General features: G+C 31.0%; 4 protein-coding genes across 6 annotated transcripts; 2 read left to right on the forward strand and 2 right to left on the reverse strand.

The window, feature by feature from the left end:
• The first annotated feature begins 1,493 nt into the window (after positions 1–1,493).
• LOC114396541 (UDP-glycosyltransferase 71K1-like) lies at positions 1,494–3,209 on the forward strand. Its single transcript, XM_028358574.1, has one exon. It carries the CDS (start codon positions 1,672–1,674, stop codon positions 3,079–3,081), a length of 1,410 nt encoding a protein of 469 aa, XP_028214375.1. The 5' UTR covers positions 1,494–1,671; the 3' UTR covers positions 3,082–3,209.
• A 625-nt stretch (positions 3,210–3,834) lies between these two features.
• On the reverse strand, positions 3,835–10,560 carry LOC114396549 (zinc finger CCCH domain-containing protein 25-like). 2 transcript variants are annotated; one of them, XM_028358595.1, is made up of 5 exons: positions 10,293–10,560; positions 8,970–9,152; positions 8,776–8,885; positions 8,472–8,659; positions 3,840–5,124 (listed from the first exon to the last, which is right to left on the reverse strand). In XM_028358595.1, exons 2-5 carry the CDS (start codon positions 9,140–9,142, stop codon positions 4,267–4,269), a joined length of 1,329 nt encoding a protein of 442 aa, XP_028214396.1. In that variant the 5' UTR covers positions 9,143–9,152; positions 10,293–10,560; the 3' UTR covers positions 3,840–4,266. The 2 variants fall into 2 exon arrangements, with proteins under 2 accessions (XP_028214386.1, XP_028214396.1); XM_028358585.1 differs by lacking the exon at positions 10,293–10,560 and having other exon boundaries at positions 3,835–5,124; positions 8,970–9,352.
• A 128-nt stretch (positions 10,561–10,688) lies between these two features.
• LOC114396559 (dehydrodolichyl diphosphate synthase 2-like) lies at positions 10,689–13,332 on the reverse strand. The gene is made up of 3 exons (XM_028358608.1): positions 12,819–13,332; positions 12,645–12,712; positions 10,689–11,325 (listed from the first exon to the last, which is right to left on the reverse strand). The coding sequence occupies exons 1-3, from the start codon at positions 13,239–13,241 to the stop codon at positions 10,878–10,880; spliced, it is 939 nt and encodes a 312-aa protein (XP_028214409.1). The 5' UTR covers positions 13,242–13,332; the 3' UTR covers positions 10,689–10,877.
• Positions 13,333–21,842: 8,510 nt separating this feature from the next.
• Positions 21,843–26,908, forward strand: LOC114396565 (protein DAMAGED DNA-BINDING 2-like). 2 transcript variants are annotated; one of them, XM_028358629.1, is made up of 11 exons: positions 21,843–22,210; positions 22,329–22,419; positions 22,693–22,820; positions 23,401–23,523; positions 23,619–23,707; positions 23,836–23,956; positions 24,372–24,463; positions 25,102–25,228; positions 25,448–25,570; positions 25,672–25,868; positions 26,298–26,908. In XM_028358629.1, exons 1-11 carry the CDS (start codon positions 21,980–21,982, stop codon positions 26,518–26,520), a joined length of 1,545 nt encoding a protein of 514 aa, XP_028214430.1. In that variant the 5' UTR covers positions 21,843–21,979; the 3' UTR covers positions 26,521–26,908. The 2 variants fall into 2 exon arrangements, with proteins under 2 accessions (XP_028214430.1, XP_028214422.1); XM_028358621.1 differs by having other exon boundaries at positions 21,845–22,210; positions 25,322–25,570.
• The last annotated feature ends 278 nt before the right edge of the window (positions 26,909–27,186 follow it).

A 27,186-nucleotide genomic window follows, 5' to 3' on the forward strand; every position in this document is an offset into this window, starting at 1 on the left:
TAGCCGACACAATATTTCACTGCCAGTGAGTATTGTTAACTGAATATGCTTTAGATGAGGTAAAGTGGTTTTTTTTTTTTTTTACAAAGAGGGGTATTTTTAAGTGTAATTTTTTAATTGGGGTGAGTTTTAAAAAATTAGCCAAAAGGAGATAAGTGGTAAGACATTATAATTTTTAAGGTAGAAGTCGTAATATTTGTCTTGACTTCTTTTTTTTTTTAATCGAAATTGTAAAATTATTTACGTCTTTAATCAAATTTTTATTTTACGACTTTGAAGTGGTAAGTAAATTTCTTTATTTTGGTTTTATGACTTTAAAGTCGTAAAATCTTTTTTTTTTGTTTTACGACTTTGATTCTCTTTTTTTTTAATGTTTAAGTTTTTTGTTTTTTTTCAAAGTTTATAATTTTTTTACGGTTTATTTTTTTATAATTTTTAAAAAATTATTTAAATGTATAACAAATAATATTAATTTTACTTATTAATAATATATTTTTTATGGTTTTATTTTATATGTTATTAATTTATTTTAATATTTTATCATTTAAAATATGTTATATATTTTTAATATTATTTTATTTAAATTTTTTTGTTTATTTAAAATTTAGATAATCTATTGATAAAAATACATAATAAAATTAAAAGGAGATACTAAAAATTTGAAACACTTTAATTTAAAAATTGATGACATTTAAATAAAAATTATAGGTGAACATCATAGAACAAGAGGGAGGTAGATGATGTAGATCAAGAGGACAACAAACACATACAAATCAGTCAAGAGAGACTCAGATACATATTTAGAAAAACTTGTTATAAAACATCATTTCATTATTAGTTTAAAAAAATATGTAATTTTCATTTAAATTTGATCAATTTTTAGATTAAAGTGTTTCAAATTTTGAGTATCTCATTTTAATTTTATTATGTATTTTTATTAATAAATTATCTAAATTTTAAATAAATAAAACAATATTAAAAATATATAACATATTTTAAATAATAAAACATTAAAATAAATTAATAACATATAAAATAAAACCTAAACCATAAAAAATATACTATTAATAAGTAAAATTAATATTATTTATTATACATTTAAATAATTTTAAAAAAAATTAGAAAACAATAAACCGTAAAAATTTTATACACTTTGAAAAAAAACAAAAAACTAAAACATTTTAAAAAAAGAGAGATTTACAACTTCAAAGTGATAAAATTTAAAAAAAAAATTACGAGTTCAAAGTCGTAAAATAAAAAAAAAATTACAACTTTAAAATTATAAAAAAAAATTACTTACAACGTTAAAGTGGTAGAAAAGATTTAACTAAAGTCTTAAATAATTTTAAAACTTTAGTTAAAAAAAAAATAGTTATAACACTTATCATGACATCGTACATGTCTAGATCTGGATGGATCCTCCGCAACAGTTGAATAATGCATGCCAGCGTGAATGTACATGTCTAATCCAACTTGACTAGGATTCTCGTGACAGAATTGGAGTTTGATTTTAATAATCCGTATAATAAATATATCCCGTGTTGATCATTTAGATTTATTTCTATTGTAACACTGACATATATTAATATTTAAGTTTTTCAATTTATTCGTAGTTCATTAAAGAATATTTCTTAACAAGATTGTTTTCAGATAGAAGAAAGAAGAAAGAAAATGGGTGGTAGCAGTGAGAAGAACAAAAACGCAGAGCTGATCTTGATTCCCTCGCCAGGAATTGGGCACTTGACTTCATCTCTAGAATTTGCACAGCTTCTAATCAACCGTGACAACCGTCTTTCCGTCACAATCCTCTGCATCAAGTTCCCTTTCACACCCTTTGCAGACTCTTACATCAGAACAGCTTTAGCCTCACAACCCAAAATCAAACTCATTGATCTCCCTCTAGTGGAGCCACCACCACGGGAGCTAGCTCTCAACTCCCCTGAACACTACATATGGACCTTCATGGAAAGCCTCAAACCCCACGTCAGAGCCATCATGCAAAACATTTTATCACACCCAGTTGTTGGTTTAGTCCTTGATATCTTTACTATGTCTATGGTTGATGTGGGAGATGAACTTGGCATACCCTCTTACATGTTCATGACTTCAAATGTTGCATTCACAGCTTTCATGCTTTTCCTCCTCAGCCGTCGGATGGAGGATGTGTTCAGTGATTCTGATCCTGACTTGTCGATTCCCGGGTTCCCGGATCCGGTTCCTCCGAGTGTTCTGCCTGATGCTGCTTTCAACAAAGACGGTGGATACGCCACGTATTACAAGCTTGCTAAGAGGTTCATGGATACCAAAGGGATCATTGTCAACTCTTTTTCAGAGCTGGAGCAGTATGCTATTGATGCATTGTCTGAAGAAGGTCAAAGTCGAACCCCTCCTGTCTACGCTGTTGGCCCTTTGATTGATCTCAAGGGTCAGCCTAACCCTAATTTGGATCAAGCTCAGCATGACAAAGTGTTGAAATGGCTGGATGAGCAGCCAGGTTCTTCTGTTGTTTTTCTTTGTTTTGGGAGCATGGGAGGGTTTGGTCCTTCTCAAACAAGGGAAATAGCACTAGCACTTCAGGGTAGTGGGGTAAGGTTCTTGTGGGCTATGCGTTCTCCCCCAACCTCAGACAATGCAGACAGAACCTTACCAGAAGGTTTCTTGGAATGGATGGAGGAAGGTAAAGGAATGGTATGTGGATGGGCACCCCAAGTGGAGGTTTTGGCACACAAAGCCATTGGGGGGTTTGTGTCTCATTGTGGATGGAACTCTATTTTGGAAAGCTTGTGGTTTGGGGTACCAATATTGACATGGCCTATCTATGCAGAACAACAGCTGAATGCTTTTTGGATGGTGAGGGGATACGAATTGGCAGTGGAGCTTAAAGTGGATTATAGAAGGGGTAGTGATCTTGTGATGGCAGAGGAGATAGAGAAAGGCTTGAAACAATTGATGGATGGAGATAATGTGGTGCACAAGAATGTGAAGGAGATGAAAGAGAAGGCTAGGAATGCTGTCCTTACTGGTGGGTCTTCTTACATTGCTGTTGGGAAACTAATTGATAATATGTTGGGAAGCAACTGATAACATAGTTGTTGTGTTTTATTAGATGGAGTTGCTCCTTTCCTGTTAGATGAATAATCAAATGGTTGCAGTTTGTGTATGACGAATTTGCTTGAGCAATTATGAATATTCTTCTGTTCTGCGTTTTCTTTGGGTGGTTTATATTAAATTGTTCGTTCAAATCTGAACTGGGGAAATAGAATGGATTAACCTCAATCAATACAACGACAATTGTGACTATCAAAGTTTACAAACTCTCTTAAACCTTTTAAATTTAAGTCAAGTGATTTGGATTTCAAGTAAGCGTAAAACCTTTTTTACCTATGTATGCGTGGGTCTTCACTTCTCTTTTTAGCAGAGATGGGTGGATTGTATAATCTCAAGCAAGATGTACCAGTTCAAGCAAAATTGTTGGAAATATAATATAAATGAATTCTCAAAGGATGGACTCAACAAGAGAAAGAGAAACTACAAAACTTGTGACTAATGAACTTTTGTAATATGCTTCAATTAAAGTCAAGTGTGCATATATATATATATATATATAGTGAATTGTGGTGTTTTTCGCCCCTGAAAAATCTCCCAAATGGGAGAATGTGAACCAAATTCTCAAAGTAGGCACTAGGCAGTCCTGATGGTCTCGACTTTTCTTAGCTAAAATCCTCAATTTATGTTGAATGAGTTCCTGAATCGCATTAAAAGGCATTGATGAATGTTGCATAGATTTTTTTTAATCTTTAAACAACTCCAAGTTAACATTAATAAAATGGGAAGAAAACAAATGAAAATATAAAATACCCACAACCAACTGAGCCAAGCGTTCTACAATATAATACTTGGAATCAAATTTTGCATCTTAGACCAGCACCGTAAAAATTGGGAGCTTCGCTATGCCAAAGCATTTCGCTTTTTGCTACCTTTAGGGAAGATAGCATAGCTGATAGACACACCAAATATAGAGAATTCATGGTACATTAGCATTGGTAGTAGGAGACCGTTGAACCAAACAAAATATTTATCATACATGCCAAAAAGAAGATTTTCAGTGCTCTCAGCAGTGTCGATCATGATAAACAAAATGACCTTGGAAATATTAGAAGCTTTGAATCACAGTTCAGCTTATCAAATGTTGTTCAACTTAGTCTAATACTCGTTTCTCTCCATAACAAAGGAATGACATGCCATATCCAGACCTTGATACTGCCCTTACCTTCTTGGCCTTTTCTCTTCTCTCCTGTCAAAATCATATCTTTCTTTTGACTCTGTTCGACCGCTATCATTTCTATATGATCTATCATCTTGCTTCCTAGCATAATTTTCTCTTGACTTTGGTGCAGATTCATCTTCACCGTGCTTTCTTGATCTCATGTCTTCCCTGTTACTATGAGGTTCTCTGGACTTGCTTAAAAAATCATCATCATCCCTCCTACGGGATTTTTTATCTTCCCTTATATCAGAATCTCTTGACTTTGGTTCAAACTCAACATCATCTGGCTTTATTGACCTTTTGTCTTCCCTTCTGCGTTGATCTTTTGGCTCAAGCTCCATACCATCATAATCATCCATTCTTGATCCTTTTTCTTCTCTCCTATACCCATCTTCTCTTGACTTGTGTTCAAATTCATCATCTCCATGCCTTCTTGATCTCTTTTCTTCTCTTTTACTGTTATTTTCTCTCCCCTCAAATTTGTCATCATCTTCATGCCTTCTTGATCTCTTGTCTTCTCTTCTACTGTTATTTTCTCTCCCCTCAAATTTGTCATCATCTTCATGCCTTCTTGATCTATTTTCTTCTCTTCTACTGTTATTTTCTCTTCCCTCAAATTTATCATCATTATTATCATGCCACCGCTTTGCCGTCTCTCTTCTATCACTTTTCTTAGGTTGGTTGTCTAATTCAGCATCAAAGTTACGGGCCCTAGTACGTGAATCTCTGTCTCTAGTTTCTGGAATATGATTTGATTGATTGTTGCCAGATCTTCTCTCTTTTTTGGGACCCTCAAATTTGTCGTGACCCCATTTTGGCTTGTCTTCCTCACGACCCCAACCTGTATTTGCAGCTCTCTGGATAAAGGAAACAAAGACAATCAAGAACAAAATAACAAATATAAAAGTAGCTGCATAAACCATCTGCATCCAACAAGATTTTATTCCAAAATTCAGCACATTATATAACATACACAACTTCAAAAGGTCAACTATAAGGAAAGCAAAAATGACAAGAAATTATACAAAGCAGAGAACCTGAACAATAAAGCGGCAAACAATTATGGGTAAATTACACTCCTTTTCCATCAGATATATTTAAATTACAATGTCCTCCCTTTAATTTTGATAATTACATTTCTCTCCTTGAGAGATGCATATATATTACATTTCTCTTTATGGTGATGAACAACTTTAAATGAGCCTCAAGCTCAAGTACATTTTTCCTTCCACTACTTCCAATGTCACCGGCAACTAATTTTAAATACAATACTATTAATCTTAGGATCTTAAAAAATGAAATAAAATTTTGAACACCCATATTAATCACTTTGGAAATTCACTGAAAATTTTAAATATGATATTATCAATCTTAGGATCAGCAAGCTCACAAACTTAAGCATATACATTACAGTCAGGAAATACAAAAAACCCATCCAAAAACATTGGTCCTCCTATCATTGAAATGCATTAAGGATTACATTATAGAATTCAAATTTATATTCCTATTTAGACTTTACCATATATGTAAACTATGTAGCTTGGAATTATGATTAGTTTATTTAGTTAATTTAAATCTGATATGTAAATACAAATACAAGATGTAGCTAAACGGCATCATGCGGTCCATATAGATGACTTTAACTAGTGGGATAAGGCTTTGTTGTGGTTTTTATATAAATGTGAAATACGAATAGGAAAGGAATGTTAGTTAGGCAGCTATTGTTAGTAAGGGTTTTATAACTGGTAGTTACAGGGTAGTTGCCCATAAAAAAATCATGGTTATTGTTTTATAGAAAGATTAGAACAATAACTCTGCAATTTCCCATTACAATTTACCTCTCGAAATCTTTCTACAATTTCCCATTACTGGTAAAGTTTTCATTACTTCAAAAATGACTATCATAGACTAAGGCCCCGGCAAAAGTACAAGAGCTTATTAGTATTATACTATTATGTAAAAGCATAATTGAACAAACTGAAGGATGAAGCTAAAAGAAACCAGGTTGAACTAACCACAAAAATGTATATATCAATCATCAAAATAAAGGAAATAGCTAAACTTCATTCAACAATCTTCAGTTTTGTACATTGACTTCAATGTGCAACTTCTTCACCACCTCTCTGCACCATTCTACTTGGAAGATTTGCTTAAATATGACCATCAACGTTCTTGTTTCCCTCCATTATAAGGTTTTGGAAGTACAATGGAATATAAGATTCCCTGGTATTGTGCTCTCTTTGCTGGAGTGATTCCAGAATTTCTAGCACTAAGTTTCTTATTAAAGCTTTAATGAGACAGGCTTGTTTTATGACTTGTGGATGGCTGTTCATGGATCTTTAAAGGTCTGACCTGCAAAGGGACAATGTTACTCTATTGTATTAATGTTTTCTATTTCCTTTCTTTCCTCTGAAGTCTCTTTGTAGCCTAGGAGGAGATGAGGAGTACTGAATTACTGATCATCCTACTGTTTTGTCTTCTTTACTTTCTGTTCTATTATACAATATACAATGATCATCCTCCTTAATGATGTTTAGTTGAAGGGAAAATGGAAGGGAGGGGAGGGTTTTTATGAACTTTACATGTTTTCAAAATTTTGGAGGGAGAGAAACTTCTGTACCAATTAGACTAAAGTATCCTTAATTTAATAGCTTTGTTTGACCATCTAAGTGTATAATTCTAAATTTGTTTATTTCCCCTGTCTCCCCCTCCTTTGAACCACACAGTGCATTACAATAAAAGGAAAATAATAGTAAAACAAAAACATCAACAGAACAAAGTTCCAAATCCATAAAAATGAAATACTGAATCAATGTTTTGAATCTCAGATGGTGAGTAGCAGCTGGCCCAAAATCTGCTAAAGCAGGATAGAGGGTAGCAGTATAGCCACTACTCTGAAGTTTTTTATATAGTCTATAGTTTTTATAATATATAATATAATAATATATACATATAAATTCTCAAAAATGATAAAAAAAATTGCTCAAAATTCATGACATTCATAATTAACAATTAAAAGTTATAGGTGTCTTAAATAAAACATACAAGTAAATACTAACAAAAGTCAAATACAAATTTCCTAGATAGGAATCATCAATCATCATCTTCTAAATTCGAGTTTTCTTTATCATTTCCCCTACTAATATAGCAGTAGATATCATTTTTAGAAATTAAAATTCCAAAAATTCCACCACCACCCCTAAAATAAGCTCTAACCACTCTTTTTAGAGGGCTTTTTACAGATGCTATTGAGCCCACTATTTGGTCCACTTCGGCCAGTAATCTAAACTGTTCTGCTACAGCAGTCCCTGTAGTGGCAAGGGGCTGCTCCGCTACACCACTATAGCAACGCTATTTAAAACCCTGTAATGAATATCTTTGTCTACAATAGTGCTTGCTCATTTACAGAAACAGTGGGGAGAATAAAACCTGACTGCAAGCCTAGCCAGCAGCAAGCACAAATAAAATTTCAGATAAGTGTGTATATTAAAATTGTAAATATAACCATAAAACTGTGAAAAGACAGGTGAATTGAGCAAGCACAAGCAACAAGGTAAAATGAAGTTAGAGGTCACAGCTAGATGAAGTGACTAGAATTGGTGGATTTGAACATAACTGTTTACTAGAATTATTGGCCTGAGCTGCAGCGTTCAGTTGATTCATGAATCATCATAAGGCCACAAAAAGAATAAAAAATAAAAAAGAATATACATCAACTTAAGAAGGAAAATCCAATCCCTTTGCAAGTATGACCAAGAAACAACATATAATAAACCCATGAGCATCAACAAAGCTAATGCATGCCTGTTGTTAGTATCATAGCATCTTATTATTACTAATGAACAACTTATTAGCTGAAATACCAAACTTCTATGTGACCAACGACATATCTAAGACTACAACCTTAACAAATAACAAAAATATTAAATAAAATAAAATGCAGCTCTATTTGTAGTTTATGGTCTACAATCTACGGTCAATACCAAAATCCCACTCCCACGATATCAAAGAGTCAAAGAGCAATAAATCATTCCAATAAACCAAAAAGTATTGCATTCGAACACTTCAATTAAACCTTACAAAAACTCGAACCCTAATACTCAAGTTTTCAAGTCACACGAAGCATACACATCTAAAAACATAATATATATACAAAAAAAAAGTCGAATTACTTTGTGGCATGATCATGAAATGCTTATCTTACTTGCTCATCATGAGAAAACTTGCAGCTAGCTCCCCGAGTGCATTCACCTCTTTGGAAAGCACGGCAAACGCCACGCGCCTCCCTCTTCTGCCGCTCTGTCTCTTCATCCTCCTCCTCCTTCTTCTTATACTTATCAACATGGTCCACCCTAATAATTCTCCCCAAAACCTGTGCCCCGTTCAAATTATCTGAGCCACAAAAAACAAACATCAAAACGCAATTCAACAAATGCATCCACGCACACACACACAAAAAAAATCATTAAAAAAATAACATACAATAAAATCATAGAACAGGAACCCACCCACAGCAAGATTCGTGCTTCTCTGATCCTCATACGCAAGGAACGCAAAACCCTTGGATTTTCCGGTGCCTTTGTCCCTAACTAGGTTAACATCAACAACCTCTCCGTATCTGAGTAATAAAAAAAATTGTTAAAAAAAAAAACAAAAGAGTTGATGAATCGAATTGAAATGGAAGAGGAAAGAGTTGTTGTACTGAGCAAAAACGGCGAGGAGGTCACCCTCGGTGAGATCGAAGGGGATGCCACCGACGAAGACGTAAGCGGAATCCTTGTACTTGGTGTGCCAGGAGGCTTGCTCGCCGATGCCGAGTGCAGCTTCTCTGGCATTGATGTTCTGAGTGCGCTTCACTAGTGTTAGCGGGTTCATCTCTCTCTATCTGCTCAACACAAACCGGTGAGGGAAATCGGGGAATGTGAAATGGTTAGGGCAAACAAGGTTTTTGACTCAAATAAAAATTACGAAGTGTACACTACATTGCACATACCCTGCCACTTAATTATTATTTCATTTTATTTTTTTACATTTTGTCGACTAAAATTTATCGTAAATTACAAATAAGATTAATCAATAATTCAATAACGATAGACTCATGATTTTTTTAATAGATAAACAAAATTCTAAGTATTACAGTTTTCACCATATTTTTTAGCTTGATTCTTTCACAAAAATGTATAATTGTATTATTATTTTAGAATATATGATCCTCTTAAGTTTTCTAAATATTTTAAGGACGAATTCACCATTTTGTCCTTAAATTTATTATTTTAACTCTAAATATCAATCCTCTTTGAATTTGGACCTAAATGAATTTTATTAAATAAATTTTAATATTTTAAATCATGTTTTAAATTAGTAATCACAAAAATTGAATATTGTTTAGTTTGAATATACATATTCTAAGCTTCAAAATTAATCTAAATTCACTTCTTTTTTGTCAAAAGCTTACTGATTTATTAGAAAGGCCTTCTAATCATTTTTTACTAATTAATCTAAGTGTATTAATGATTAAAAAAATTATTAGGCATTGTAACATTTTTATGAATCCTTTTAACCAAATCCTTACTAACTCTTCCAATCACTCGATTAAAGTTTTCTAACTCATTTTAATCACTCAAATTAAAAAAAAAATGCCTTATTCTCTATTTCCAATGCCAAAAAATTCTCATCATGCCAAAATCCTATTTTTGTGTTCTGAAGTTTTATGGCAAGTTCAAAGCTTGAAGCTTTTGATTCAAAACAATAATGGAACATCATCATTTCAACACATATCAATATATATCATTTGAGCACATCAAAATAGGCAAGATGCCACCCTAAAACACATTTTACAGAGACAAAAAAAAAATCACAAAGAACAAAGCTTTAAGTATCAAGGAAGCATTTTTCATCATCAACAAATCATATAGTTCCTAAAAGAGCCTGGTAAAAATGAGTACGGCAAGAATGTCAAGTCTTGGGCGCATCGTTGGATGAGGCACCATACTTGGCAAGCCAATAATCTATTTTATTTCCTTACCTCAAAGTATGAATGAAAGAAATATTACAGTACAAGGAAACAAGACTCTGGATGTTGTTGACCAAATTAGGTGCAAGAGGATGAGTATGAAAAGGGTCTCCATCATTGACCAACTTGAGAGCAAGCTTCGAATTTGAGTTTCCCAGATAACAACAGTAAAGCAAGCCCCTCTCCCTAGCTACTGTTAGCCCCTTCCAAATTACTACAAGCTCAGCGTTCAGGTTAGACATGAACCATGATAGCTAGAGAATCCATGAATACAATGTACATGCTCATTTTTTTAAGTTGATAAATGAATTTTGGTTGAGGATGAATCCATCAAATTATCATTAAGGTTCTACTTGTGTTGTTTACAATGTTTTTTATGACTAAGAAAGAGAGTCCAGAGAAGAAAAAAAACATAAAATTGAGTAAGAGAAATGAAGAAAAGGGAAATTATAAAACAATATTATAAGAATATAGTAACTCTATAATATCATTTATCTTTTCTCCAAATGCTATTAACAAGTTTGTTGATCAATATAACAAAAAAAAAAAAAAACTATCTTTCCATGTTACTTTCTTATGCCTATAACAAATAAATGTTTATGCATGTCGACCACCATAGCGTCTTTTTCTTTGCTGAAATGAACTTAATGCATCTACAAATTCATCCTTCCCAAAATCTGGCCAGAGTTTCTGGTTGAAATAAAGTTCTGTGTAGGCTAATTGCCACAACAAAAAGTTACTCACTCTAAGCTCGCCACTAGTCCGTATTAGTAGATCAGGGTAAGGAAACTCAGTACAATTAGTTTCTAATTCTTGTTCAATAATGTTTTCATTGATGTCATCCAAGTGAAGATGATCATCTTTGACTTTCTTGGCTACACTTTTACATGCTTGCACAACATCATATTTGCCACTGTAGCTCAATGCCACAATAAGTTGAAGTCTCGAATTATGTTTTGTATCCTCTTCTACACTAACTATCATTCTTTTTAAAGACTCAGGCAACTTTGATGAATCTCCAATCACAGATATTTGAATTCCTTCCCTATAACAAAAAGAAGTTATAAGAATGACAAAAAAAAGTTCATCAAATATTACTTGATATGGTTAATTGTGTTTTTAATCCAAATTTTTTTTGAGTGAATCTGGTTTTGTTCTTCCAAAAATAAAAAAAATAAAAAAAAACATTTTTGTCTTTTATATTTAAAAAAAAATACATTTTTAGTCTCTTCAATTTACTATTTAGAGACTAACAATTATTTTGAACGAAAAAAACATTTTAGTCGTCAAATTTAATGTTTAGAGATTTAAAACACATTTTTAAAAAAAAATTAAGAGATTAAAATATTTTTTTAATTTATGAAACTAAAATATTTTTTTTTCATTTTTAAGAACAAAAATTATAATTAAGTCTTGCTTGATATAAGGAAAAAAAAGTAAAAAAATAAAAGAAGAAATACTTGGTTTGTGACTTGTGACCACAACTCATAACTCATTACAGTCAATGTCAAGTGTCACCAATATGTATTATTTTTTTAATGAACATTTTATGAGAAGATTGTGTTTCTGGTAAGTTCCTAAAATGACGTAATACAGAGTAAGAAAATTCTAGAAAAAGATGAAAGAAAACCGTATCTACTCTATGTAATATTTGGACCGCAAAGAAAAAAACATAGGAAATAAACAAAATAGAACCCTCTGTCCACCAAGATAATTTTAAGTTGTATAGTGACACTTCTTAAGCCTTTTGAGGGATTATTTTTCTTAAGTTAAACCTTTTTAGCATAAGCTAAGAAAAATAATACTACCGAGCTAGACCAAACAACTTGTAGCTAATTTTGATTTTAGAAATTTTGAATATGAAAAGATTAAATATATCTATTATCACTATGAAACTTCATTCAAAATCTTCAATTTTTTTGCTTGGTAAAATTTTAAAACAAATAATAAGGATTCAAAATAAAATGCTGTGATGCCAAGAAATTCAGTGAAAATATTCCCTTAGATACCCATATATATCAAAATGGATTGACACGTGACATTTTTCCTTTAAAAATAAATTTATTTTATTTATAAAATCAATAAATTTATCTTAATAATTTATGATTAAATCATAATATAAAATTATGTTTTCCCTTCCTTACTTAAAATATCTTTAATTTAACACAAAAGAAATGAGAAGAAAGATTATGCATTAACTATAAATTATAATTAAATATATTTATTATGTATATTAAATATGTTGATTTTTAAAAAAAAAAATCTGAAAAATCTTGATGAAATGATAGAGTGTAAGTGCATGATCTTTGGCTCACTTTTTCGTACACTCAATTCAAGGACAAAGAAGTTTGGTAAGATTATTACCTCTTAAAAGCTTGAACTTCAGAGTTTATTGTTGTCTCAAACAGCCTCATCAAGAAATCAACCTCCAACTGCACACCATCACCACAAATAATACTACTCAGAAAAAAAAACAAAAATACTAACTACACCACGGTAATGCAATTGCACTTGGAAACATGAAAAGACAAGAATGACCTTGGGTCGAACCCAGTTATCGGTGGAGAACGCGAAAACCGTGAGAACCTTAATTCCCCAACTGCTACACAGCCTCACCATTCTCCTCAGCGACTGCACCCCCGCCTGATGCCCCGCCGACGGCGGCAGCCCCTTCACCTTCGCCCACCTCCCGTTCCCGTCCATTATAACCGCCACGTGCTTCGGCATCATCTCCGCCGCGAGTTCCGCCGGAAATGGATCCGGCGACTCTCCGGCGAATGAGACTCTGTCATGGCGAAGTGTCACGTCAGCGTGGCACTTGGCGGTGGCGGAGCCGCGCTTGGAGACGATAAGCCCCCGCGTTTGGGAAGGGTGATGGAAAGGACAGTGATAATAAGGAGAATAAGAAGAGAAAGAGGGTGGCGTTTTAACGAGAGGAATAGGGAGTCTTAGCGAGAACATTGTATTTTCTGAATGGGGATACGGTTATCCCGGTTCGGCAAACTCACCACTGGAATGGGAATAAGGGATGCCACTGCAGAATTCTGAAGGGCGTTTTCGTTTATAAAGAGTGAGAAAATATGATTTTCGACACTGGCGACAAAACGCTGCCGTATCGTAGCACGATTGGTAAGTGTTGGACTGTTAATGGTCCACTTTTTCTTTAAGATGGTAGACGTTTGGCTCCAATTAGGTGATGGATAGTTACTTTGTTTGGTCCAATGGCGAATACAAGACCCCAAGATTGTTAGTCCAAATTATAAAAAATAAATTGAGTAGATTTAATTATATAAATATAAATAAAATATAAAAATATAAAATTTTATTTACAAATTTAATTCATTTTTTCACAGCTATGTAGGTCGGCCACTGATTTGGTCTCTTGTGCCATTTATTTTTCATAACTGCATATGCATTTGAATTCTTTGATGTAAACATAACAACACGAATTTTTTGTGCTTAAAAACTAGCATTTACTATTTTGGTAAGATACTAATGACTGTGTACGAAAATTATATAGATTTTCAAAGATGTTAAGGGCTATAGACCTATAGTCGGCTGCTTCCTTGGGCCTCTTAACCTACCAGAAAAATAAATTTAGATTGACTCGTTTAGTGAGTTTTATTATAATTTCATAAGATAATTCTTTTATGTTTTTAATTAGTGTAAAAATTGGTGAGGTGTAGGGGTCAGCCGGTGAGCATGACTCAACCCAAGTTTAAGAGAGAAAAAATTCTCAAATTCAAATAACACTTAAAAGGATACTTATATTAACATCACTTTAAAGAGATGAGCAAGACTTTAAATTTGTGATGGATCAAATCTGAGATTCTATCTTGTTTCATTCTACCAATTCTTCGGATTCTTTCCACAGGTTCTAATGTCACAGCCAATTAATTTTAAATGCAATATTATTAACTTTAAGAACTTAAAAAATGAAATGAAAACTTGAACACACACATTAATCACTTTGGAACTAATTCACTCAAAATATTTAGTTCAACTACTAATATCCCAAATTTTGTAGCAGAAGTAATTAAAACTCATTAATGATGCCAACACTAATAACAGGGGAATAGCTCATTTATATTAAAATAACCTTGTAGGAAGAAGAGTGTAACGTTAAAAAAATAGAGGAGTGTAGGGTCATATAAGCATTTCTCCGTAGTAAAAATATAATTTACAAATAATAAATAATGTTGACCTATTGGTAAATGTATCAAATTGAGTAAGTAGTCAAATAATGAGAAAAATATTGTTTTATTGGAGTCTTGCAAAAAAACCACACCTTTTACTATTTAGACTAATTAATCTAACGGTTGATGCATGGTTGTAAATGGAAAATAGACGAATTTTGATAGAAAAATAGGCTATAAATTGTAGAAAATGATTTGGAAACTTGTAACATGCACCCCGCTATTTATTTTCTTATATGTACATGTGAATAATTATTGTGGAAATGCTTTTAAGGAATAAATTAAATAAATAATACTCCAATGAAATAAATAGTGATTTGGGAATATGAGTATGGATATCAAAATTGGATTTTCATAATTAAATACGTTAAAAAAAGTTTAAATATTTTTTCCTATAATTTATTTTTTATTTTTGTTCCTGAATTTGTTTTAGTCATTACGAAATGTGTTTATTTTATTTTTCATCATTAAATAACTTTAAATAATATTTTAAAAAATGTTATCTATAATACAATAAATATAAAAAATAAAACAAACACATTTTATAAAGACAAAACAAATAAATAAAATTACAATGACAAAAATGAAAATAACACTAAGTTATAGAAACAAAATGTATTTAAACAAAAAAAAAATGCATTCTATGGATTATTGAAGTAGGCATTGTTTTGTGGTGCACAAGCCTTTTTTTCCCCTGTGAGTCTCTTTTATTAGCTAGGCTTTCGTGCTCACAATCCAATAATGTCTAAAAGTTGTATTGCTATTTCTAAAAACCTAAACATTCTTTTCTTCTACTCTTTCTAGAAACATGTGTTGACACTATAGAGTTGTCGCAAGAGATCCCATAAAAATTACCACCACATTTGTGAAGGAGGAATTGGAGGAGTGTTGTTGTGCCATCTTTTTTCCTTTGCTGTATTTTTTTTCTTTTAAGGTAAAGGGGGAGTGGCTTCTCATTGTTAGAATTAATGGCATTAGCCATGGGTAGAGGGGTTACCCAAAACCCCTCAAATAAATTAGATTTTATATTTCTTATGATTGGACAAGTTGTAAATACTTTGGAGTACTTGGATTTTGTAATTAAATTGTTGATTATGATGATTTGAGTTTTTCTTTTTTTATGTTCTTGAGTATTATAAATCTTTTGATTTATGATGTAATTGTATAAAATTTGTAATTATAATGTTATTTTTATCTTAAATTGGTTTAATTATTGTTAGAAATTGCCCCTAAATCTTTGAGGTATGTTTTTGAATGTTTGGAATCCTTTGGGAAGTCTTGGGTTAAGCAAAAATTCAGTTACAACACTTTGATCGTCATAAGTCATCTAAAGAGAAATCTCAACATAAAAACCTTAGAGTCTAAACCACCAAAAGTATATCAAGAGGAACTAAAAAACATATTTTTGAAATTAAGGGATAAAAAAAAGCTAATTTAAATTTGGGAGACCAAAAACAAAAATAAGTCAAATTGAAATGACTAAAAACATATTTAAACCAAAAAATAATTGTCTTTGCAGGTAAGTTGTTTTCTAATCTCCAAAACATGGTATTGGTTGTTAGACAACTACCAATATTTATGTTACTTATCATTTAATTAAGAGAAATACTAACAACACATTCTCTAACACACTATTTTAAAGATGCTTTCAATAAATTTCAACTAACAATTTAGAAAAAGAATTTTGATTAATTCAAACTTCAATTAAAAAGTAAATAAAGTCTAATTAATAATTACTTTTGTTAAGAATCGAATTTAAATATTATCTGAATGATTTAACATTAATTTTAACTTATTAACCATTTGTATCCAATTACTTGATTAATAAATGAATATGTTATGACTTATGCATGAAGGTAACCACCATATTTCAATACACATGTTTTATGAATATCGTCCACCATACTGTCTTTGTCTCTGCTAAAATGAACTTAATGTATTTACAAACTCATCCTTCCCAAAATCTGGCCAGAGTTTCTAGTTGAAATAAAATTTTGTATAGCCCAATTACCACAACAAGAAGTTACTTAAACTAAGTTCACCACTAGTTCGTATTAGTAGATCAGGATAAGAAAAGTCAGTACACTTAGTTTCCAATTCCTGTTCAATAATCTTTTCATCATTCAAGTGAAGATGGTCATCTTTAACTTTTTTTGCTAGACTTTTACATGCTTGGATGAGATCATATTTCCCAATGTAGCTTATTGCCATGATAAATTGAAATTTCAAATTATGTTTTGTATCATTTTCTGCTCTAGCTAATAGCTACCATTCTTTGTAAAGATTCAGACAATTTTAATGAATCTCCAATTACAGACATTTGAATTCTTTTCCTTCCTATAATAAAGAAATGATTATAGAGTGAAAAACAAAATTAATATTGATATAAGAGGAAAAACAAAAAGAAGAAAAAAATATATATAGATATGATCATAACAAAATTAATGTGTTTTTTTTAAAGAATATTTTCCAATGTCTTTGAATGAACATCTTATCAGAGGTGTTTATGTTCCTAAAATGACGTGATGCAGTGGAAGATAATTCTAGTTCTAGAAAGGGGAAAACATAATCTGATAATCCGTCTCTAGTCTATGTGATATTTGGACCGCAAAGAAAAAAACCAATAAAACCATCCCACGACTAAGATAATTTTAAGTTGTTTAGTGATATTTTTTAAGCCTGGAAGGGATATTTTCCTTAAACCTTTTTAACATAAATAACCTAATAATAATAATAATGGTAAATTACATTTTTTTTTCAAAAGATTAAATCTACTTTATTTTAATTCACTTTAATATAGACAGATCTTTTAGTAATTGCAAGTAACTATGAATAAGTTTTTTATGGGTATTTTTGTGCAACTTTTAGTGTCACCTGTAGCTAATTTTATTTTAGAAATTTTGAATACGAAATTTGAAATATGTATTATCGACCATAAAACTTCATTCAAAATCTTTATTTTATCTTGTTAAGTTTTAATTTTTTTTATATATATATATATATAATTGGATTGATGTGTGACATGTATCAAATAAATTAAAATAAAAGAGAAAAATGTATAAGAGAAGCATTTATAAAAAAAGGTGAATAAAATTAAACCAAGAAAAATTAGAAAAAGAAATAGCCACTCAACTTACATGATTTAGATATAGCTTCGATACGCCTCTAAAATTGAGCTAAAACTCAAGATTATATATATTTTTTGAAGAGTTAGGGTATTTATATTATTTTTGGTAGGTTAAGGTAATTTATTTTACATTATTCTTGTGTTCCAAAATAATTGGTCGTTCGTTTTAAAAAATTATTGTCCTAAGTTATTTTACACAAACAAAAAAATAAAAAATAAAAGAAAGAAAATAATAATTTTATAAAATTAATCTTATATTATCATTAATTTATTTATAATTTTTGTTATTCATCATTAATATTATAAAAAATATAAATAAAAAATAATTAATATTACATTGGTTAAAATAACAATTATTTTTAGATAATATTTTTTCTTATATAACAATTGTAACAAAACAAAGAAGTATATCATAAATTCAAATTTCTCAAAAAAAAATGTACAAAGAAAAGACTCTTACACATTATATTAACATGTGTGGTAATTAATTTTGTGAGGATAAGAAAAGATTTTGATAGGAACGAAAATTTTCAAGTTTTACTGTAATAAAATTAATTTTAGGTATGAAATCTATGATTTTTTTTTAAAAAAATATACTTATATTTACTTTTGAAAAGGTTAAATTAATCAGGTGATCTCTAAATTTTTTGAGATTTTCCGGATAGATTCTTAAACTAAAATTAATTACCTGGGCAAATTGAGGATTTGATGTAGGAGCTATGACGAGTCTCGCCCAAGGGTCATCAGAAGCTATCAAGTTCCATGTGAGAGATGCTGCCTTGTTGATAGTCTTTAAGGATTATCCATTTTAATTTTGATTTTAAAACTGAAACTGATTTAAAGTAAATTTGAAAATAATCAAGTTTTACATCAAATTTTTATTTGTGGTGACAAGTACCCATCATTTGTTGAATCTAACTCTGATTACCCCTTACTTATAAAGTCTAATATAATTGTATTATTAGTCGATGTGAGATTTAAATTATTTCCAACAAGAAAAATACAAAAGTTAAACACACTATATATTAATCTTTCACACAAAAAACACACTATTAACCAACAAAAAGAAAAAAGAAAAGAAGATCAATCACAGTTTTTTAAAACACACTATTAACCAACAAAAAGAAAAAAGAAAAGAAGATCAATCACAGTTTTTTAAAATGAAAAATAAGAAAAAAAAACATAGCAAGAATTGTTGGACGTGATAATATCTCACCATTCATATACAATGAAATTTAATTGTGTATATGAATAAACTAACACGTCTTAACAATTTTTGTTGTTGTTGAACATGATAACAAATGTAATGCTTTGGTGCATGGATTTTTAATCTTTGTCAATCCTTTTCTTTTCACGGTACAATGGCCTTACAACTCAAGAACAACAACCAAGGCAATAATAAACTGAGGCATGTAACAAGTAATTAATTTAATTAGACACCAAAAAAACTAACGTGTATACAATCTAAAAAGTAAAATAACGATTTAGATAAAGTAAAAACATCTGTTATGTATGAAAAAAGAAGAAGAAATATACAACTATTATAATTGTTCTGGTATGCACAAAAGCTATTTGATAATACACGATTAAGAATTGAAAAAAAAAAGAAAAGAAGAAGAAGTAAAGTGCATCATTCCTTCTATCCCATTGAGTAACCCTGAAAAGGAGGAGAAAAGAAAAGGTGAATGAAATGGTACTATCATATAGCAATTAATGAATTTAATATGTCCTATATCCCAAACATAAAAATAGGAGAAAGTAGGGAAAAAAAGAGAAAAGAAAAGAAAAAAATGACCATTACAAACGAACAAAAAAGAAAAAGAGAAAACCTTAATCAGTTAATCGTCAAACACAAAGTTGGTCATTATGGAATAAAAGAAAGAAGATGACACGCCCTATATTAAGCAAACAACAAATAAAAACATAAAAAGAGAAAAAGAAAAAGAAATACAATAAAACAACAGAAAGAATATAAATAAATAGAACTATGAAAATAAGAAGAAAAAGAAAGTGATGAGACACATTACTTTGTTGTAAAACAAATAAAAAAAACTGGGAATATAACATTTTTTGTTTGCTTTGCTCAATTGATTCGATGGATGGTGGCACCAGAGAGAATAAATCAAAAACAATTAGTCAAGCAATGTAGGGACTGGTGCATTAATCCATGAAGTTTTATCGACTAATAATTATTTTAATGATGTAGATTGTTCTGTTAGCATAATAGAAAAGAAGAAGAAAAAAACGCAAAAGAGAATATAAAAAAAAAGAGAAAAGAAGAAAAAAATGCAGAAGAGAACCAAAAAAAAACCTTACGTGCCATTGTTTTCCTTATTGTTTAGTCCATGAGATCACTCACGAAAATTACCGAAGGCGGGCTTGCAAGTTGCAACAACTATGAAGAATTACTTATATAAGAACTACTTGGTGATTATAAATGGACGTGAGATTTTTTTTTTTTTTGAATTTTTGCTTTTTTTTTTTCAATTTGTATCCTTTTATTTATTGTAGTTGGACGTGAAAGATATGGTAAGGCCAAGGTCATTGCCTTAGGCCTCCCACCAACCTCTTAATTATATATATATATTTATAAAAGTTAATTTAAATTTAAATCATTAGGTAATATATTTTATAATATTATTTACTATTATTTTGTTAGTAAAATTATAAAATTTTAATATATGTATTCACATAAATATATTATAAATCATTTGAGAAGTTTATAATTCATTTGAAAATTATAGAAAAATTAGTTTCCATTTACTTTAAATTAAAAAAATAACATTAAAATGAATATAGTGATTAAATATTATAAAAAGAATATGATGTATATTTTGATGAAAATTAGAGTTGTGAGATTACGCATTTTTCTTATCGTAAAATATAAAATTACTTTTGTACTTTTTATTTGAATCATAGTAATTAAGAACGGTAAAAGAAAGTGAATTGAAAAAAATATTATATTTATCTTCAACTAAATTTAAGTTTTAATCAATATTAATTTGATATTGTTGGTCTTAACTTTTCTCTGTAAATTGAAGGTATTACAAGAAATATTGACAGAAAAAATAATATCTTATTAAAAATATAAAAGTATATTAAAAAAATTAATCCTTTTTATACGCATCTAATGTTTATAAAATATAATTAATAATACTTGCAAATATTGTCATGGTAAAAAAAATATTTAAAATTAATTTTTTCTAAATTCAATTTAAGATAATTTATATTGTAAGATAAAGTAGAATAAATTACTATTGAATGAAATGTAAAAATATTACTTGAATATTAAATTTTAATTAAAAATTTTTACACAAAAAAGTGAAAGAATAAAATAAAAATAGATAAGACTCACTTACAAAATTTGACATCATAAATGATGTTCTAACTTCTTTTTTATCAAAATAGTTATTTTGCAAAATTAATTAAAGTAGTTATTCTACAAAAGTAGTTATTTACTTGTCATGTGTACTTTTTGTCAGTAGGATATATGAGATGTTATCTTAGGTAATACCTTATATTTTTTATTTGTTCTAAGGGTGTTACCCTAATTTGTTGTATTTTTTTAAGACTTAAATGACATATATGTGATAAAAATATTATCACAAGTAAATAATTTTGTAAAATACCCATTCTTCTCCTACCCACTTCTTTATTTCAAGGAATTTCCATTAAATCCTTCCTGGGTTTTGTTCATTTTCAGTTTAATTTAGTTTATTTGGCTTCAGTTGTTTGAATTCATTGCCAAAAATTGATATTTGTTTTGTGGTTGTTTTTATTATTTAATTCCAAAAGGTGAGCTTTGTCACGGGTGTGAATTCCTGTTAAATAAAAAGAAATTTTCATCAAAATTTAAATTATAAAATTCTGATTATGAAAGTCTTTTAATTTTTTTTTAAAATTATTATATTTTTACCTTATCTTTCAAAATCTATAAATTTTGTATATCAAAAAATCTTTTAAAATCTTAATCAAATACTCTGAATAAGATATGAGATTTACAATTATACTTTTTTTAACAAATAAGAAAAAGTATGTCAAAGAGTGCCAGAATAGTTGTTGCGAGTGGTAAATGTAAATGAGAATTGAGAATTTTATTAAAAATTATCAATCAAGTTCTCAACTAATATAAATTATTGGAAAAGTGGATAGTTACTCCTTTATCAATAACATGTTATTAAAAAAAAAAAAGAAGGAAAAAAGAGTGTGCTACCGTCAGTCCGTACGAGAAACATAGGCATTTTGTGTAATTGAAATTACGCACAACGTGTGTCATCCAAAGCCAAATAAAATAACTGGTTTGTCCACTACCGCCTCAGAGTCTCTTCATTTTCCCGCTTCCATTCACCATCACCGCTAAGTTTCCCCCTTCTCTGATGGCACCGGTTACTCCAAGAACCGCGTTCCCCAAGGTTCTCATCGAGAGAGACTCTGACTCCGAACAGAGTTCATCCGAAGAAGAAGAAGAAAAACTTGACGAAGAAGAAGAAGAAGAAGAAGTTGGGGTTTCTACTGCAAATGAGAAGACCGAGAAACTGGAACTGGGTTCCGACGCAAACAGAAAAGGAAAAGCCCCCATCACTATTAGTCTAAAAAAAGTTTGCAAGGTCACTCTTTTTTCCCCTTTTTAATTTATTATTTATTATTCGTTACAAAGTTGCTTTTTTTTTTTTTTCTCACTGTTTGAAATTCTGTTACCGTAATGGTTTCTGGGTGATGTTCTAGGTGTGTAAGAAGCCTGGTCATGAAGCGGGCTTTAAGGGTGCCGCGTATATTGATTGCCCCATGAAGCCTTGTTTTTTGTGTAAAATGCCTGGTAAGTAGTTGCAGTTAATCTTTATTTATCAATTAGGATGATTATCTTTGTGACCTTTGCTTAATTTGTTTTGTTTTCTGGCATGATCGTACCTTGTTAAGCCGTTGATTTTAGAGTAAATAAATAGTGGACTCATATTTGAAGGGTTTTTACACTGCACTAACTACCTTAAAAGTCATCCTAGCATGATTTCTCAATGGTTGATAGCGTTTGAATGACTATGCGTAGAAATTAAATTTTAGTTCATCAGTTCATTGTGTTTTTGAATTGAAGGGCATACCACTTTGACTTGCCCGCATCGTGTCTCTACTGAGCATGGAGTTGTTCCAGCACCTCGCAGGAAAGCGTGTAAACCTTTGGAATATGTGTTTGAACGCCAGCTACGACCATCCCTACCTTCAGTAAGCCTAACTTATTTGTTTTTTTTTTTTTAGTTTGCTCAGTGTCAAGAATTGAGTTTGTTGTGTATGTTTATTTTGCTGTTTGCTTTGTTACTATGATGTTTATACTTTACTTGTGATGTGGTAATACACACCATATATTAGTTTGGCTCTTTGGTCTATCTAATTAAGTTAGTCAGTATTGTCAACTTTTAATTACAACATTGAAATTATTCTAAAGCAACCTTGATTTGCCGAGTTTTATCTGTTATTCTTTTTAGTTGTTTCTGGCATTTGTAGGTATTTATAACTATGTTGCTCCTTAACATTCTCACCTCAATCTACTTTTGCTTCAAGAGAGAGTCTAGTATATCCTTTTAGTCTTACCCAGCTAAGGATCTGCGAATTATGAACTGAACTAGTGAACTATACATGCTTCAAGTTGCAACAATTGATAAAATTCTACAGACATTCTTGGCATTAAGGCATCTATCATTCCATAATGTTTATGTTTCTATGTCTCAGGTTATTTATCTCACATCCTAGTATTTTGGCATTCTGATTGTGATGATTTTTTTTTTGTTTTTCTTTTCTACGCTAGATCAAGCCCAAATATGTGATCCCAGACCAAGTGAATTGTGCTGTCATCAGATATCACAGCAGACGGATAACATGCTTGGAGTTCCACCCCACAAAGAATAACATCCTGTTATCTGGAGATAAGGTTATCACAGCAAATCACATTTGTTGAGATTAATTTTATGTTTGCCTTTGTTTTTTGGCCACTGATTTCTTTTTTTCCTGCATTGATCCTAAAAGAAAGGGCAACTTGGAGTATGGGATTTTGGTAAAGTATACGAGAAGGTAGTCTATGGGAACATACATTCTTGTTTAGTGAACAATATGAGGTAAGTTGTTTTCATTAAACTATGGTCTTCTTGTAATTGTCCCATTGCCTTTCTTCATCTTTTGGTTTATTATTTTTTGTCTTAGCCTGAAGTCTGAATGTTAGGTTCTAAAATGGAAAACTTTGTAGGTTTAATCCTACAAATGATTGTATGGTCTATTCTGCATCCTCAGATGGAACCATTAGTTGTACTGACTTGGAGACAGGAATATCATCTTCTCCATTGAACCTGAATCCTGATGGATGGCAGGTAACATTTGTCTTAGCATTTTCTCTTATTTTGTGCCCTCTTGAATATGGCCAAGGTAATTCGGAAGCACTATTTGTGAATTGTAACATCTTCAAATTTGGACACACTGCCTATTATGATGTATTTTTTTGGCCCTGCCATCCACTTCCAGTTGGGTTATGATGTAAGATTGTAAATTTTTTCATGATATTGGTGATCTTTTTTTAATTTTTTTGGAGGGGGATAGTGGGTAGCTTGGGCGATGTTACTGTCTGTGAGAAGGAGGTGAGAGAGTGAGCCAATTCAACCTGGCTGGATTTTTTGCTTTTAATTGGAAAGATCTGTAGTGGCATAATATTTTGTCTTTAGCTTATAGTGTAAAAGCTTATCTTAAATTTTGGCAGTAAAATTTGTTTGTATATGCTTTTTTTATTAGGGTCCAAACACTTGGAAAATGCTCAATGGCATGGATATTAATTCTGAGAAAGGTCTCGTTCTTGTTGCTGATAGCTTTGGTTTTCTTCACATGTAAGTAACTTCTTTGGACCTCCTCCTCTTGAAATTAGTTAATTATAATGCAAAGAAATACTTAAGAATACAAGCTGGTTGCTCATAATATTATGAATAATTGCATCACTTTTTGAAAGCTTATCCAGTTTTTATACTTCACTGTTTCTTTTTTACACTACACTGTTCTTAGTTGCCATCTCCAGGCTTGTAATTAGTTCTTTTCTCCTGAAGGATAAATTATTACTTAAATGTTCCATGTGCACAGTATCTTCTTTTTACAATCTTTCTAGGTGTGCACATAATCCTCAATTGAAATTTATTCTCACACCAATTTTTGCTAGCTATGAATTTTGAACTTTTTTCTGATTTTCTTTTCATCACATGGTCATTTGTGAAGGTTAGCAGTTAAAGTGCAATACAATTGCCACACAGCATCTGTTAGGAGCTTGTTTAGGAGAGCACCATGAACATCCTATTATTTTAATGAGAACCTCTATATTTGCAGACAGCAAGATCTGACTTTGTTAATTTGGTTTAGAATTTTTCATGGGAGATGATAACATGAGAACCTCTATATTTGTTTTTTCTTGGTCAGTGAATGCTTTTCATTTGTGAAAAATTAACCAAGTATACATAACATCCTGTGGCATTTGTAGGGTTGACATTCGCTCCAACAACAGGAGTGGTGATGCAATTTTGATCCACAAAAAAGGAAAAGTTGTTGGTATCCATTGCAATCCAATTCAACCAGACATCTTTCTGACTTGTGGAAATGATCATTTTGTGAGTTTTTCAGTTTTATTCATATATTTAATTTGTTCAGTTGATATTTGAACTTGCATTGCCTGTTGGATGTGCAATGGTTTCTATATTTAGGCTCGTATTTGGGACCTGCGTCAAATAGAAGCTGGATCATCCCTTTATGACCTCAAGCATACACGTGTTGTTAACTCTGCATATTTCTCTCCAATATCCGGAACCAAAATTCTCACTACATCGCAGGACAACCGTCTTCGTGTATGGGATTCTATCTTTGGTAATGTGGACTCTCCCAGCCGAGAAATTGTACATAGTCATGATTTCAATCGGCATTTGACACCCTTTAAAGCTGAATGGGATCCAAAGGTGATTTTCTTTTTTTTCTTTCTAAAATGTCTTCCAGTTGTTTATGATGTTTACTTTAGTTCTTCTGCCTTTTAGGAACAATATTATTTATGTAATTGCAGGATCCATCAGAGTCCCTTGCTGTTGTTGGTCGTTATATAAGTGAAAATTACAATGGAGCTGCCCTCCATCCCATTGATTTTATAGATACAAGTACAGGGCAACTGGTAGCTGAAGTGATGGACCCAAACATCACAACCATCAGTCCTGTGAATAAGCTGCATCCCCGTGATGATATCCTGGCAACTGGGAGTTCTAGGTTTGACTTATCTTTTTTGTCCTAATATATTGGATGATGAAAATGATGAAAGAACTACTGATGAATTCTTTTGGCTGATGAGATTTTACATGTCTATGGATGAAATTCAAACTTTTTAGCCTTCTGTGATGATGCTACTTCTAAAGTAGAAAGTAAAATTTTCAAGTTTTCTTCAACTAACTCTTAAAACAATTATTATTTTTCCTCCAAAAGAGTATTGTTATTGTAGATGGTACAGATGCATTGTATTGAACTCTGACATATGAGTATCATTATGCAAATTGTCATCAAATTTATGCTTTGACAATCTTATTATTTTGTTTGATTCAGAATTTGACTTCTTCAATAATGGATGTAAAAAAAATAGTACCGAGGTGTGCTATGTCAGATTTGTTACTAGATTCTTGGACTTACCTGACAACTTTTCAGATCTCTGTTCATTTGGAAGCCCAAGGAGAAGTCAGAGCTTGTTGAGGAGAAGGATGAACAGAAAATTGTGGTTTGTGGAAAAGCTGAGAAGAAACGTGGAAAGAAAAATGGCAATATTAGCGATGAATCTGATGATGAAGGATTCATGTCCAAGTCCAAGAAGTCTAAGTCTAAAAAGACAGAGTGGAAATTGTCTCGCTGCACTACTAAGGATAATCGCTGAATAATGAAGTCAGAGTGCATTGAGGATTTTCCTACAGTTTTTTTTGTAAGGTTTTCCAATCCAACTGCTAACCCTGTATGGTGGCCAAACTCCTCCCCTCCTTGTTTTGTTTTTTAGGAAATGGGATGGATGCTGTTATCACATTCTTGGCTTGTTCCCCTGGATGTAAGATTTGATGTTTTTCTTGAAGTAGTGATTTTGTATCAGATACAAGCCTTATGCCACCATTTTGGCTTTTGTATTTTGTAGTGCTAGCGTATCATATTAGGACATAATGCACCATAGCATTTTAGGATATAGTAATAGTGTTTTGTTGGATTGTACCTTTTTGTTTGATGTTTGTAAATGGTATAGTCTCTTCAAGCTTAAGATTGGCATATTATCTTCATGCTTTTGTCTTTCTATGAATCTGTCTTTCAATGAATGCTTTAGTGAAAAGGTGCAGTTTATTTCAAGGATCTTTATAATTTTACTCGTCGGTATTAATTTAAATGATATAGGGAGTATTAAAGCATATAACTGTTGTGTAGTACATAGCCTCTTTTTTCTTTTAATATATCAATGATGCTTTCTTAAAAAAGAAAAACATTTTTTAAACTAAATTTTGTAGCATAGTTTAAAAGTCTATTTTAATCACATTATTATTTGAATTACTTTAAGATAATT

Source organism: Glycine soja, chromosome 2, assembly GCF_004193775.1.
Source record: "Glycine soja cultivar W05 chromosome 2, ASM419377v2, whole genome shotgun sequence".
Classification (NCBI taxonomy): domain Eukaryota; kingdom Viridiplantae; phylum Streptophyta; class Magnoliopsida; order Fabales; family Fabaceae; genus Glycine; species Glycine soja.